This window comes from Callospermophilus lateralis, chromosome 4 (genome assembly GCF_048772815.1).
Source record: "Callospermophilus lateralis isolate mCalLat2 chromosome 4, mCalLat2.hap1, whole genome shotgun sequence".
NCBI lineage: Eukaryota > Metazoa > Chordata > Mammalia > Rodentia > Sciuridae > Callospermophilus > Callospermophilus lateralis.
In genome coordinates, this window is record NC_135308.1 from 13,214,327 (window position 1) to 13,227,976 (window position 13,650).

General features: G+C 48.8%; 1 protein-coding gene across 1 annotated transcript in view; it reads left to right on the forward strand.

Annotated features, from left to right (window-relative positions):
* The first annotated feature begins 498 nt into the window (after nucleotides 1-498).
* The window catches only part of Pebp4 (phosphatidylethanolamine binding protein 4), a 193,097-nt gene continuing 179,945 nt past the window's right edge, over nucleotides 499-13,650 (forward strand). The window contains exons 1-2 of the mRNA XM_077109213.1: nucleotides 499-577; nucleotides 10,776-10,914. Coding sequence (XP_076965328.1) covers nucleotides 10,793-10,914 — 122 coding nt within the window. The 5' untranslated portion in view covers nucleotides 499-577; nucleotides 10,776-10,792. The remainder of the gene's footprint in view (nucleotides 578-10,775; nucleotides 10,915-13,650) is intronic.

A 13,650-nucleotide genomic window follows, 5' to 3' on the forward strand; every position in this document is an offset into this window, starting at 1 on the left:
GTTGGCCCCTTGGGATGGCCCCACTCTGTCCCCCAGTTGGGACCTCTGAGGAAGTTTGTCGGTCCCTCCTCACCTTTCTGCTGTCTGTGACCATCTGCCTTTTGTGCTCAGATGCTGGACGTCTGTCTTGGGATGCTGGTCCCAATGGTCATCTTTCCCTGGGCATCTGTCTACAGCTTTCCTGTGGCACATCTCCAGTGTCCCTGTGCCTGCCCACCGTGAGCCTCAAGAGCAGGAGGAACAGGAAGAGAACTGTGTCTGCCATTTCCACCTAGAATCCTTGGAAGGAAGGAAGCTGGAAAGCTCTCCTGTCCTTTCCCTATTCTCTTCCACCCTCCGTATTAACTCCTCTGTGGAACTTCCCTGGAACTTTCACTAACTGCCTCCCCAACAGCCAACTGCTGTCCCCTCTCCTGTGCTCCAGGAACTTCTCAGACTCTCAACACCAGCAGACCTTGCCTGCTTGAAGGGCCACGCTGTGGGGCATCCTGGAGGGAACTTCCTTCCCACCTTCTCCAGCCCTCAAGCCTTCTTTCCTACCCACAGCCGCCACCCAAGAGCTCCCGCTCTGCTCTAGGTAAGTGACGCAGGCTCTTCCTGTTGATGTGAAGCAGGGGTTTTCTATAAACTGAGAGAGAGAGAGAGAGAGAGAGAGAGAGAGAGAGAGAGAGAGAGAGAGAGAGAGAGAGAGAGACAAGAGCTTGACCTAGTGTTAAGAGTGGTATTTCCTATTTCCTCATTCTAGCATGATCGGAGGATCTTATTAGGGGCATTTCTAGGTGTTCACCTCTGAGCATCAAATATTTCTCAAACTCTGCCCAGAAAGTGCACTTGGGTACATTTCTACTGCTGGAGTTGTGGCTGGATTGAGCAGTACAGACTTCAGCCAGGCCTTGCTTCTGACAGAGTTAGCAAGGATTTTTCCTTTATGGGGTCCTCGTTTCCTCTTCCATGAGACAGGAAGAAGAACCCCTCTTTCCTCCATCCTTAGACCTGTGGGGAAAACAGAGACTGGATCTGACCCTGAAAGGAGGGTAAGGTTGGGTTTTAATGAAGTCTATTTGCCTATTTTTACTTGAATTGCCTGTACTTTTGATGTCATATAAAAACCATAGAAACCATTGCCAAATCCAGTCCCATGAATCTTTCCCCCTCTGTTTTCTCCTGAGATTTTTATGGTCTTAGCATTTAGATCTTTGAACCATTTTGCATCAGTTTTTATATACAGTATATGGTGAGTCCAACTTCATTTTTCTGCGTGTGTCTGTAGAGAGCAGGGACAGAGAATGGGAGAGCAGTGACTGAGACTGGGGTCTCTGATGACCTCGTGGCTATGGCACACTTGGTGCCTGGGAAAGTTTCTGTGCAAAGGTGCAGGATAGCTAGCTGCTCTGGTAATTCCCTGCATGAGAGGCTCTGTGCTAGAATCTTATCAGCTCTGACCTTGATCTCAGGCACACAGCTCCTGGGAACAGAGGAACTTTCTTGCTTGACAACCACAATGTTTCACCAGCTCTGCTGCTCCTGAACAATGGACTTTCTTGAAAGCTACACAAAGCTCCTGACATTGCATATGGCAACTGTAGAATGCCACTATGAGAAAGCTGCATAATGTTGCTAACCTTGTAACTTTCCCGAATACAAAGAATAATGCATAATGCTTGCAAAGTCTTTAACCTGATAATGAGACATATAAATCAAGATTGCTGGCGTAATTCTTTAGACGTGCTTCTCCATCAGAGAGCAGCCCTCCACCTGACCCGAGCTGAATCTTCAAAAGCATCTATACATGTGTGAGTCTTTATTTTTCTTATCCCCCTTTGCCCCTCGCCAGAACCTGCTAGTTTGGCCGTACTGCTTGTGGCATGTGTCTACCCAGGTGTCTCAGCACCATTTGTGGACGTGACTGTCCTTTTCCCACTCATCATTTAATGGTTATACAGATAAGAGTTTATTTCTGGGCTCTCTGTTCTATTCCATTGACCTATTTATGCATCTTTATGCCAACATCACATTATTCTGTTTGTTTGTTTTGTGATTCTAGGGATTGAACCCAGGACCTCACACATGTTAGGCAAGTCCTCTACCACTGAGCTACATCTCCAGCCCCTTTTACTTTGAGACAGGGTCTCACTAAATTGCCCAAACTGGCTTTTAACTTGTGATCCTCCTGCCTCAGCCTCCTGAATAGCTGGGATTATAGCTGAGTACCCCAGTGGCCACCTCAATGTTTTAATATTGTAGCTTTTTAAGTGTTAGTTTTCTAACTAACTGTGCTTTTTTTTTTTCAAGTTTGTTTGGCTAATTGGAGTCTCTTGAGCTTGCATATGAATTTTAGGATATGCAATTAACCACATCATTGGGATTTTATAGGACTTGCCTTGAATGTATAGATATTGTCATATTAACAATATTAAGCTTTCCAATTTGGATTTCTTTCTGTGTAGCTCCTTCACATCTTTTAGCAAGATTTGTAGTTTTCAGTGTACAAGTCTTTTTGCCTCCTAATTAAATTTATTTCTACTTGTTCTTTTTGATGCCATTGAAGAGTTGTTTTCCTAATCTCTTATTTGAATTCTTTGTTGTTAAGAGGACAGAAATGCATTTGATATTTGTTGATTCCGTATCCTGCAACTTTGCTGAATTTGCTTATTAGCTCTCACAGTTTTTCTTTTCTTTGAATTATTAGGATTTTCTGTGTATGAATTCATGTCATCAGCAAATAGAAATCATGGTTCTTCCTCCTTTCTAATTTGTATGCTTTTTATTCCTTTATTTTGCATAATTGCTAGAGTTTCCGGAATATATTGAACAGAAGTGACAAATGCACATATCCTTGTGTTGTTCTTAATCTTAGGGAAAAACTTTTATACTTTTGCCTTTTATCTCCATCATTAATGGAGATATGAGGTTTTCATACATGGTCTCTCTCTCTCTCTCTCTCTCTCTTTCTCTCTCTCTCTACCAGGGTTTGAGCACAGAGGCACTTAACCTGAGTCACATACCTAGCCATTTTTATTTTATTTTATTTTTATTTTGAGACAAAGTCTCTCTAAGTTGCTAAGGCTGACCTTAAACTTGGGATCCTCCTGCCTCAGCCTCCCAAGCTGCTGGGATTGCAAGCATGCAGCACCACACTTGGCTCATACACAGTCTTTAACATATTATGAACATTTCCTTCTTTTCCTAGTTCATTGAGGGTTTTTATCATGAAAGTATGTTGAATTTTGTCAAATACTTTTTCTGCATCAATCGAGAAGACCATGCAGAATTTCCCTTCCTTCTGCTTATGTGGTGTCTTACATGGGTTAGTTTTTATCTGTTGGACATCTTGCATTCCAGAAGGAATCTTCCTTGGTTATGATGTCTCTTCTGTCATGTGCATTTAAGTTATTTGCACTAGTATGTTGATGATTTTTGCATCAATGTTCATAAGGGATATTGGTCCGTAGTTTTCTTTTTTTGTGGTGTCTTTGTTTGACTCTGGTATCAGGGTAATGCTGGCCTCATTGTATGAGTTAGGAAGAATTCTCTCAACTTCAATTTTTTGGAAGGGTTGGAGAAAGACTGGTGTTAATCCTCCTTTAAATATTTAGTACACTTACCAGCAAAACTACTTGGTCCAGGACTTTTCCGGTTGTTTTTGGTGACTTTTCCTATTGTTTATAGTGCTAGGGAAAGAACCCAGGACAGGTTAGGCAAGAGTCTACCCCTGAGCAATTCCTCTTGCCCTTTGTGAGAGGTCTTTGAATCTCAAAATAAAAAGGATCAGGAATGTAGCTCAATGGTAGAATGTCCCTGGGTTCTTTCCCCATCACTGCAGAAACCAAAAACAAACAAACAAAAAAACCCACTCATTTTGTGGCTTAATATATGGTCTATTTTGGAGAATATTCTATATGTGTACTTTACGAACATACGTATTCTGCTTTATGGACTATTTGGTGTGTGTTTTATATATCCATTTGATTTGTAATGTTGTTCATGCCCTCTGTTTCTTTATTGCTCTTCCATTTAGTTTATATATTATTATAACTGGAGTATTGACATTATCAACTATTATTGTCAATTTACTATTTATTTAATTCTGTCAATGTTTGCTTCATATATATTGGATTCTGGTACTTGGTGTTTGTAAGTGTTATTTCCGTATTAGTCTGTTTTCTGTTGCTAAAACAGAACTCCTGTGGCTTGATAATTTATAAAGAAATTAGGTTTGTTTCACTCACCATTTTAGAGGTTCAAGAGCATGTTGCCAACATCTGCTCAGCTCTGGTGAAGGGCCCCTTAGATCTAAAGTGAATCTATTGTAAACAGCATATAGTTGAACCATGTTTTTTAATCCAATCTGCCAAATAACTTTTTTTCCCTATGACTTGGGGAAATTAAGTAATTACTTACAGGCAATCAGTTCTTTCTTTTCTTTCTTTTTTTCTTTCTTTTCATGAATGAAGATCTTCATGTTTAATTGGTTTTTCTTTTTTCTTTTTCCCTGCGCTAGGCACTCATTTCCTTTTGTGTATGCTGTATAGATACATTTCTTGGTCACCATGTAGATTGCACATAACATTCTAAAGTCATAAGAATTCAGTTTGAGGGCTGGGGATGTGGCTCAAGCGGCAGAGCACTCGCCTGGCATGCGTGCGGCCCGCGTTCGATCCTCAGCACCACATACAAAGCAAAGATGTTGTGTCCGCCGAGAACTAAAAAATAAATATTAAAAAATTCTCTCTCTCTCTCTTTCTCCCTCCCCCACTCTCTCTCTCTCCCACTCTCTCTTTAAAAAAAAATTAAAAAAAAAAAGAATTCAGTTTGAGTTGATACCAACTTAATTTCAATCACACACGAAAGCTCTATTCCTGTAAAGCTCTATGTTCCTCTCCATTTTATGATATCGATGTCACAGTCTACCTCTTTCTATATTGTATACCCAACGACATTGATTTATGATCATTTTAATTCATTGTCTTTAAGTCCTGTATTTAAGAAGTGGAGTTACAAACCCAAATTATAATAACTCGCTTTTATGTCTGCCTATGGGTCGACCCCAATGAAGGACTTTTTATCTTCAACCAATTTCAAGTTACTCTCTGAGGGACTTCTGTTGGCATTCCTTACAGAGCAGCTCTTGTGGTGATGAATTCCCTCTTTTCTTTCTTCTTCAGCTCTGGGGATCCAACCCAGGGCCTCACCTGCGCTAAGCAGGGCTTCACCGCTGAGCTACACCCTCGGCCCGTCCCTCAGCTCTTGTTTACCTGAGAATTTTATTTCTTCCTAATTTTTGGAGGCTAGCCTTGTTGGGAGTAGAATTCTTGGTCCATACTTTGTTCTTTTAGCACTTTAAATACGATCCCAATTCCTGCTGGCCTCCAAGATTTCTGCTGAGCAATTGGCTGGTAATTTTTCAGCAGTTTGCTTATGTGTCTCAGAGTAGGTCTCCTTGAGCTGACCCTACTTGGGATCTTCTGAACTCCTTGGATTTTTAGATTCATGTCTTCAAGTTTGGGAAGTTGTGGCCATTTGTCTTCAAATAATCTCTCTGTTTTTTCTCCTCCTTTATCTTAACCTCTGCAAATGTTGGTCTGCTTGATGGGACCCCAGAAATCCTGAGGTTCTCTTCACTCTTCTTCATTCTTTTTTTTTTTTCCTTTTGGTCCTCAGAATCGATGATTTCAAATGTTGTCACCAATTCTTTCTTCTACCTGCTGAAATCGGCTCTCAAATCCTTTAGCTGAATCTATCACGTCCATTATTATATTTTTCAGCTCCAGAATTTCCCCTTGGTTCCTGTTTGTGATTTCTATCTCTTTGTTGACATTCTAATATTGTCATGTGGCATTTCCTGGATTTCATTTCAGTTTCTGTGTTTTCCTTTAGGCTTTGGAGCATACTGTTGTTTTAAAACTCTTAGTGTACCAAGTCTGATGTCTGGGCCTTCCTAGGGGATGCTTTCCATCAATTAATTTTATCTCTTTGAACCGAGTGTTTTGCCATTTGGTTTTCTCTCTGTTTTTAGTTTTTAAATTTAAATATATATATATATTTCTTGTTGGTGATTTTGTTGTTATTGGAAACTGGGCATTCGAGGGAGACATGGCCCCTTCTCCCCGTCATGGCTGGCAGCTCTATAGGGGCCTTCCTCAGTTCTCTGGTCTTGGTCTAAACCTAGGGATCGGTGGACATGGAAGCTCTCTGGCCTTTTTCAATTTTATTTTGAGTCAGAGTCTTTCTAGATCACTGAGGCTGGCCTCGAATTTGCCCTCATCCTGCTTCGGCCTCCCAGACAGGTGGGGTCACAGGCACGTACCACTATGCCTGGCTTAATTCACCAGTGCAAAAGTGTACATGTCCGTTGTTTTCAGATTATGTGCAACTTATCACACAAATTTAGAACTTCTTCATTGCCTCCAAAGGAAACCCCATACCTTTTAGCCATCATCCCCAAACCTCTCATCATCTCCTGCCCCCACCCAGCTACTGGTCTGTTTTCTAACCCTACATATTTGCCCATTTTGGACATTTCATGGCAGTAGGATCATATCTAGGGAGTCTTCCCTTCACCCACACTTACCCCACCCCCTTACCCTGGCTGTAGAAGGCACAGGACATCAAGAAGAACAGGACCAGGCAGACCCCTGGACAGGTCCCAAGCTGGCATTGTACCCTGTGGCTGCAATGCCAGGACTAGGGGAAGGACCCGAAGCTGTTGGCCTGTAAAACAAAGTGTCCCAGGACCTAGGCACCAGATGGGAGGTAGTCAGAGTAAGCAAGGAAAGAAAGGAAGTGTTCAAGGACCAGAGCGAAGGTGGGGGTAGCTGGAGAGCAGGAGTGAGAGGGGGTTGCCATCAGAGGCACGGATGCTGGGGTTTCAGAGCTGAGTCAGTTCATAGTGATGACAGTGTCCAAAAAGAGCGTCCATAGGGAAGGACATCAGAGGGGAGGGGAGGGCGGTGTTGGACAACTCACAGAGGCAGGAAATAGATCAGGTGCGGGCAGGGGGGGGGGGGAGGGCTGCGGGGACGGTAACTGCTAATGACTACAGGACTTCTTTGGGGTGATGGAAATGTTCTGTAGTTAGTGGGGATGGCTGCACAATTCTGTTAATATACTAAAACCCTCTGAATTGGACATGTTCAGAGAGACTTTTATGGGTGTGATTTTTATCTTGATTAATAGAATGAAAGAAAGGCCCCGGCACAGTGGCGCAAGCCTGTAATCCCAGTGACTCAGGCGGCTGAGGCAGGAGGATCGAAAGTTCAAAGCCAGTTTCAGCAATTTAGTGAGATGTTAAGCAACTCAGTGAGATCCTGTCTCTAATAAAATACAAAATAGGGCCGGGGATGTGGCTCAGTGGTTGAGTGCCCCTGAGTTCGATTCCCAGTAACCCTCCACCCCCCGCCAAAAAAAAATGAAAGAAAAAAATAATAAGTGGCAACAAGTTCACTACAGTCCAGGTATGATGGCAAAACCAGACCTGGTTGTGAAGTGAAATTACAAAAATGTTATGGTAAGAAACCAAAGCCTGGGGAAGGGCTTTCTCCTTTCTCCTGGAAGCCCAGGAAGCCGGATTGACCATGGGTCTGTAGATAACCTCCCCAGGGAGTTCTACTCTCCCCTTTGAAATGTAAATACACCTGTGGAGGCTCAGGCCTCCTCAAAGGAGCCAATTCTTCCCCTTATCACACTCTTCTTCTGTAAACATGCTTCTGTCCAGAGAAACCCCCCCCCCACACACAGCACAACCTTATATCAGGCAGACTTGATTCTGCAATCTGTATACAGGGTAAAAATGGGAGTTCATAACCCACTTGAATCTAATGTATGAAATATGATATGTCAAGAGCTTTGTAATGTTTTGAACAACCAATAAAAAAAAAAAAGAAAATTTATGACACTAAATAGCCTATTAAATGTCTGAGAAATTGGATGGAGCTCAGGATTTGGAGTTTGCTTCCTCTGGGTCCGCCAGTGTTAAATAAAGTTTGGAGTCCTCCTCCTGAGTGCTGCTCTGCTCGGCAGCCAGTCAGTTTCCTGCAGCAAGGGGAGCCCAGAGGGCACAGGGGGAAGGTTAGGGAGGAAAGAGGGAAAGTGAGTCTGGGCAGGGAGAGGAGGTGAGCTGGGCAGGAGTGGGAGGGGTCAGGCCCATCAGGACAAGAGGGACGAGGTGGGGTTCCAGAGCACTACTCCAACAGGTCCCAGTGGTGGGAGGGACCACGGCAGCTCAGGAAGTCCACCTGGCCCAGAGGTGTTGCCTGGAGGAGGACCCAGTCCAGGTGACTAAGGGAGGGGGCGGGGCACTCAGGGAGCCAGCCCCGGGAGATCCCGGGAGCGAGGCAGGAGTCTCCTCTGCTGCTGGGGACAGGGAGCTGGACTCCCCAGGCTTGAACCTGCCCCCCCCCCCAGGCTTGAACCTGGCCCCCAGACCTTGCACTTCAAGTATGAATCCCCCAGGGAAAGATCAGGTTTGAAAAAGCCGAGAACCACCGCCTCCTGTCAGATTCTCTGTAGGAAAACAAGCCAGAGAAGGTTAGATAAATAAGCAAAGGGATCCAGGGCTGGGGGCCAGGCTGAGCGACTAGCTTCCTACCGATGTTGCTGGAGAGCTGTGAGCTGTTAAGTGAAAATAAGGACTATCAGAAACAGAAATAGCAAGCTGGTCATGCGCTGAGACACGTGTTTTGCTGAGCATCTGTATACTCGAGGCGTGGAGCGTGGAATGCTAGACAGACTTGGCACTGCCCCCAGAGGCTGCTCGGCTGAGGTCTGCGTGGGGGTGGGGCTACCACTAAGCAAATAAGTACGGAGAACTTCATCGCTTCATTGGAAACGTAGGAAGGATAAGGTAAGGAGAGGGGAGCTCTGGTTGTGTGTCACAGGAATGTCATCGAGCCTGGGGTCAGAGCAAGTTTCACTGAGGAAATGACCCCAGAGGGGATGGGCTGTGGGGGATGGTGCCTACCAAGGCCCTGGCACAAGGAGGAGCTCCAAGGACCAGCTGGAGTTAACCTGCCAGAGGGGGAAGGTGGAGACAGCTAGAGAGGCAGGAAGAGCCAGACTGTGCAGGGCATTGTGGGCCACTTGGAGGATTCTGAGCCTTATCTCATGGGAAAGGAAAGCAGGAAACTTAGGGTACAAGTGGGAGGTCCTTGAAGCAACAGCAGGGGTCAGTGGAGCAGAGCAGTTAAGAGCATGGACTCTGGAGTCAGATTGCCTAGGTTCAAATCCCAGGTCTGCCACCTATAGTCTGTGCAACCAAAGTCAGGTAAACTAACCTCTCTGTGCCTCGGTCTCCTCCCTTATAAAATAGGGTGGCTACGTATCATACTACTTTATAGAGTTAGCATGAAGATTGAATGATTGAAGTGTCTGGCACACAGAGTGAGGAGGAATCGCTGTCGTAAGTGGGCTTGACAGGAGCGACCCTGGCTGGGGATGCCCCCCTATCTCCAGGCAGACATTCTGGGTCCCGGCTAAGAGCTATTGGCACCCAGGAGAGTTCTGGCTTCTGTAGTGGCTGCCACTTTGAAGACAAGGGTCTCTTGGCCTTGGTGACCATTCTTCTTGCATTGTCCTCTGGTTCTGACCATCCTGTGAGCTGCAGGAGGATGGGGACGTCACTCAGCACACACCCTCCAGCTCGGCAGGTGACCAGGTGAACGAGTAGCTGACTGGCTGGGTCGGTGACACACCTGGACTCGATGAGGGGGCTTCTGTTGGACCCTTTCTACTGGGGGAGTCAGTTCCCTGCAGCTGTAGGAGCCTGGGGATGGAGGACCGCGTTTACTCCGCAGCCCCAAAGGCGGGCTCTTTGCTGGAGGTTGGGATCCTGGAAGCAGGAACTGAACCAGGAGGCAGAAAGCAGTTGCTCTAGAGACAGGGGCATGTCCTTTGATCTCACGTTCTTACCAAAGCCCCAGGATGATGGGGCTATTTCTTTCACTTGCTTCTGAAAGGGATGAGTGATAGCTCCCAACCGGGCTGGCGGAGCACCCATCCTGCCACGGGAAGGGTTGCTGGGGAGAACTGTGCTCTGGCCCCAGCAGGCTCCCCACCCCAGCCCCACCCAGGCCTGGTCCTGAGAGGAGGCAGGGCCGCCCGAGCCCCTCCTCTCCACAAGGTGCTGGTGCTTGGGAGGTGCTGCCTGAGCCCTGCCTCCTCTAGAGACTATTATTTTGGGAGAGTGCTGAGCTCAGCACAGCTGTGAGTGCAGCCAGACACAGGCACCCTCTGTCCCCAGCTGGCCTTTCGGAGCTGACCAGGGGTGAGAAGCCCTCCCCATCCCCATGCAGCAGCCCCTCCTACACAGGGTCACCCTGTCCAACCGTATCCACCTTCAGATGGCCCAGAGGCTCTTCAGGTGGTGGAGGAACCGAGAGGCAGGCAAAGCAGCATGGTCTGTGGGGACGCAGCCCAGCCAAGCCGTAGTCCCTGCCCCCAGCCCCAAGCCTGAGGCTGCCAGCCCCCAGGGCCCAGGCCAGAGCCGACCTGGGGACTCTGTAAGCACTCCTCACAGTGGGCTCTCTGGCCTGGTAGCCAGGACAAGAGTGACAACAAAGCCAGCCCTGCCAGGGAGGAAACTCGGTCAGGACTGCAAAGCCCAGCTTGGGCAGGGCCAGGTCCTCCCAAGGTGCCACGTCCATCTGGTGGAGGATTAGCAGCTGGGGCCCAGCCAGTGTGGGTGGGGCTGCTCCCCAGCTCTGCCCTGCAGGGGCTGGGCTGTGGGAACAGAGCCCCTGCTGAGGGTCCTGCTGCTCTAGTGGCTCTTTGTGTTCCAGGTGCCCCACGTTGGACAATGAAGCTGGTCACAGCAGCCCTGTTGCTGGGTCTCGTGATGGTGGCCGCTGAAGAGGAGGAGGAAGAAAATGACCCGTGTGTGTACGAGAACCTGCCCTACGAGGACACTGGGCTGTGCAAGTAAGCGGCGGGCGGGCGGCCGGCCGAGGCCACCAGGACAGGGCAGCACTGAGTCCAGGCTCTGTCCTCCCTTCCAGAGGACTGGAAGTGCAGCTGTTCCCTCAGGGGACTTGGCAGCTGGCCTCACCCTCCCCTGGAATCAGAAGGGTTTTGTGGGTCCCGTGGGGTATCTGGGCCTTATCCCAGGAGAAGAGGCACAGGGAATACGGGAGCCTCAGGGGAGGACCACAGAGCAGCCGCAGGGGACAGTGCCTCAGAGAAAGGCCCCCTCCTTGCAGCCCAGAGGGTCCCTCCCAGGCAGCCACTCCCAGCCAAGTGGGTATGTTGAGGGAAAATGGCATCAGGAAGAAGGCGCGTGATCGGCCCCCAGTGAGAGATGTTTTCTCTAATGGGCCACAGGTGTGTTTGACCAGGGGACCCCCTTTGGCGTGTGGGACCCTAGATGGAGCTTCAGCCCTTCCAAGGACACGGATTTCTCCCACCCTGGGTCTCACCAGGAGCTGCAGCTCAGCCCTCCTTACTGGCTCTGTGATGCGAAAAGTGAATCTCTATTTCCCCACACTCCTGGGTCCCCCTGAGGGCTCCCCGGGGCCATTTTGATGCCACGCCCTGTGGGGTCTGGTGGCTGGGGAAGGCACTGTCCACCGAGCCATCCCAGGAATGGGGGAGAGGGAGAGAGCACTGTGATTTCCTACTCCTCTCGGATGCCTTTGGATTTTTGTCACCATTTAGAACCATCTATAAATCTTCACCCTTAAAAAGTGATAGAGTTGAATCCTAAAAAAGAAAAAAAAAGTATGATCACACATATTTTGGTCATCTTAGCACATTTTAAAGAAATCTTCATAAACAGCACTGCATGGACTCTCTGTTGGGAGAAAGGAGAGAAATGAGGCTGCCTCCCTCTCACTTTCCAGTTTCTTGGGCCATCTGCAGAGTGGCCCCAGGGACAGCAGGCTTCTGAGCCCCGTGCACACAAGGTCCAACCCCCATCAACTGGGGGGTCAGCTGACCAGGCAAGGCAGGACCAGGCTAGGATCACGGCCCCCTTGTTTCCCACACCCTGGAACACAAAAGGGATGGTAACATCTGCTTGTCCCCTGGAGGTGGCGGGGGGGGGGGGGGGGGGCAGGTCCTTTGATCTTCCCTGCTCCCTGATGACCCTGCCTGCTACTCCCTGAGGCACCTGCTATGTCAGACAGACACTGTGCCAGCACGTGGGCTCCTTGACAGGCTTGACTGTCTCAGTTAACATACAAGGGAGGAGTCACCCTCCCCACTTTGCAGAAGCAGGGACAGAGGAATCCGTGTGCTGCTTGGGAGAGGCCGAGACCCCCTCCACCCCGACCCCTGGCCTGACTCTCTGCTCCTGCTCTTCCCCCTCCTTTCTCTGGTGCTCCAACTGGAATAAAGGGGGCTCATTCTGGGGGCTCTGGGAAGATGCCCGCCACCCCCAGTTTGAAAACCATGGACTTAAAACACTGAGGGTGAATGCTGGGAAAATTATAAGCCATCAGTGCAAAGAGAAGAGGACCATGGGAATGAAGGTGCTTCCCGGAGGCCCCCGGGAGAGAGCAGCACCTCCCACCTGGGCCCCTGCCCAAGAGCCCCCTCAACCAGGCTTCTGACCTCGACAAGGGACCCCGCCCCTGTCATAGGTATTTGGAGCCTAACAGGGAATTCTGCAAGGCAGGACTCATACCTGACGGCAGTGATCTATAAAGGAGGAGGCTTATGCTGAGTGACAAGCCTTGAGAAAGCACCATGAAGAGAACAGCATTTTAGGAAGAAGAGCTTGGGGGCGTCAGGACTCAGTCTCAGAATCCAAACAACCGGGGTGGCCCCACCCCACACCCAGTGGGTGGATCCCTCCACGGCTCCCCAGCTGCCGTACCCAAAAGCCTTGGTGAACCCCCCAAGTAATGGCAGCTGATGCCTAAATTTTCCCTGAAGAGCCCTGCCCTTCAGGAAGCCCACCCTGGTCTCCAGGCTTGGGGGCTCTTCTTTGACATCAGCCGATTGTTTCTAGTTGTGACCCAGAGGCTGCATAGAACACATAGGTGCTTCCTGCTGGTCTTTCTCTTTGGAGCTGGACACCACGTCCCCCTGTCCACCTTCACTCCAGCCCTCAGTGCCTCCCAGGGGCCAAGGTTCCCAGCCTCCACTTTCAGGACGGGAGAGTGGGGGATGGGCCACTGTCGCACCAAGGAGCATGCGTGGTGTTGGGGGTACCCACCAGAGCCCCCGCATGCCTCCTGAAGACAGCCTCACGTCCCATGGGCCTTCTTGTCACCCTTGCCGTCAGTCCATCCGGCTGCTCTAACAACGGAGCCTTAGACTAGGGAACTGATAAACGATGGAAATTCATTGCTCACAGGTTGGAGACTGGTGAATACAAGACCAAGGCGCCAGCGGATTTGGTGACTGGAGAGGGCCATTCTCTTCCTCAAGATGGCGCCTCATTCTGTCCCCAAGTGGCATAAAGGAAGGGCAGCTTCCTTTAACCTCTTTTATAAGGACACCAATCCCTCCTCATAAGAGTAATTTGGTCACCCACTAAGGCCCCACCTCTTGTTCCTATCACACGGGGGATTGAAGAGATGAGTGGCTGTGGCAGGGGACATCAGCCTTCCAACCAGGGCCCTGGTTTTGGGCAGGTGAGATTCTGAGCCCCGTCCACTGGTTCAACCGGAAAGCCACATTTCTCCAACCCAATCCTTACCATGACAAAGAGCT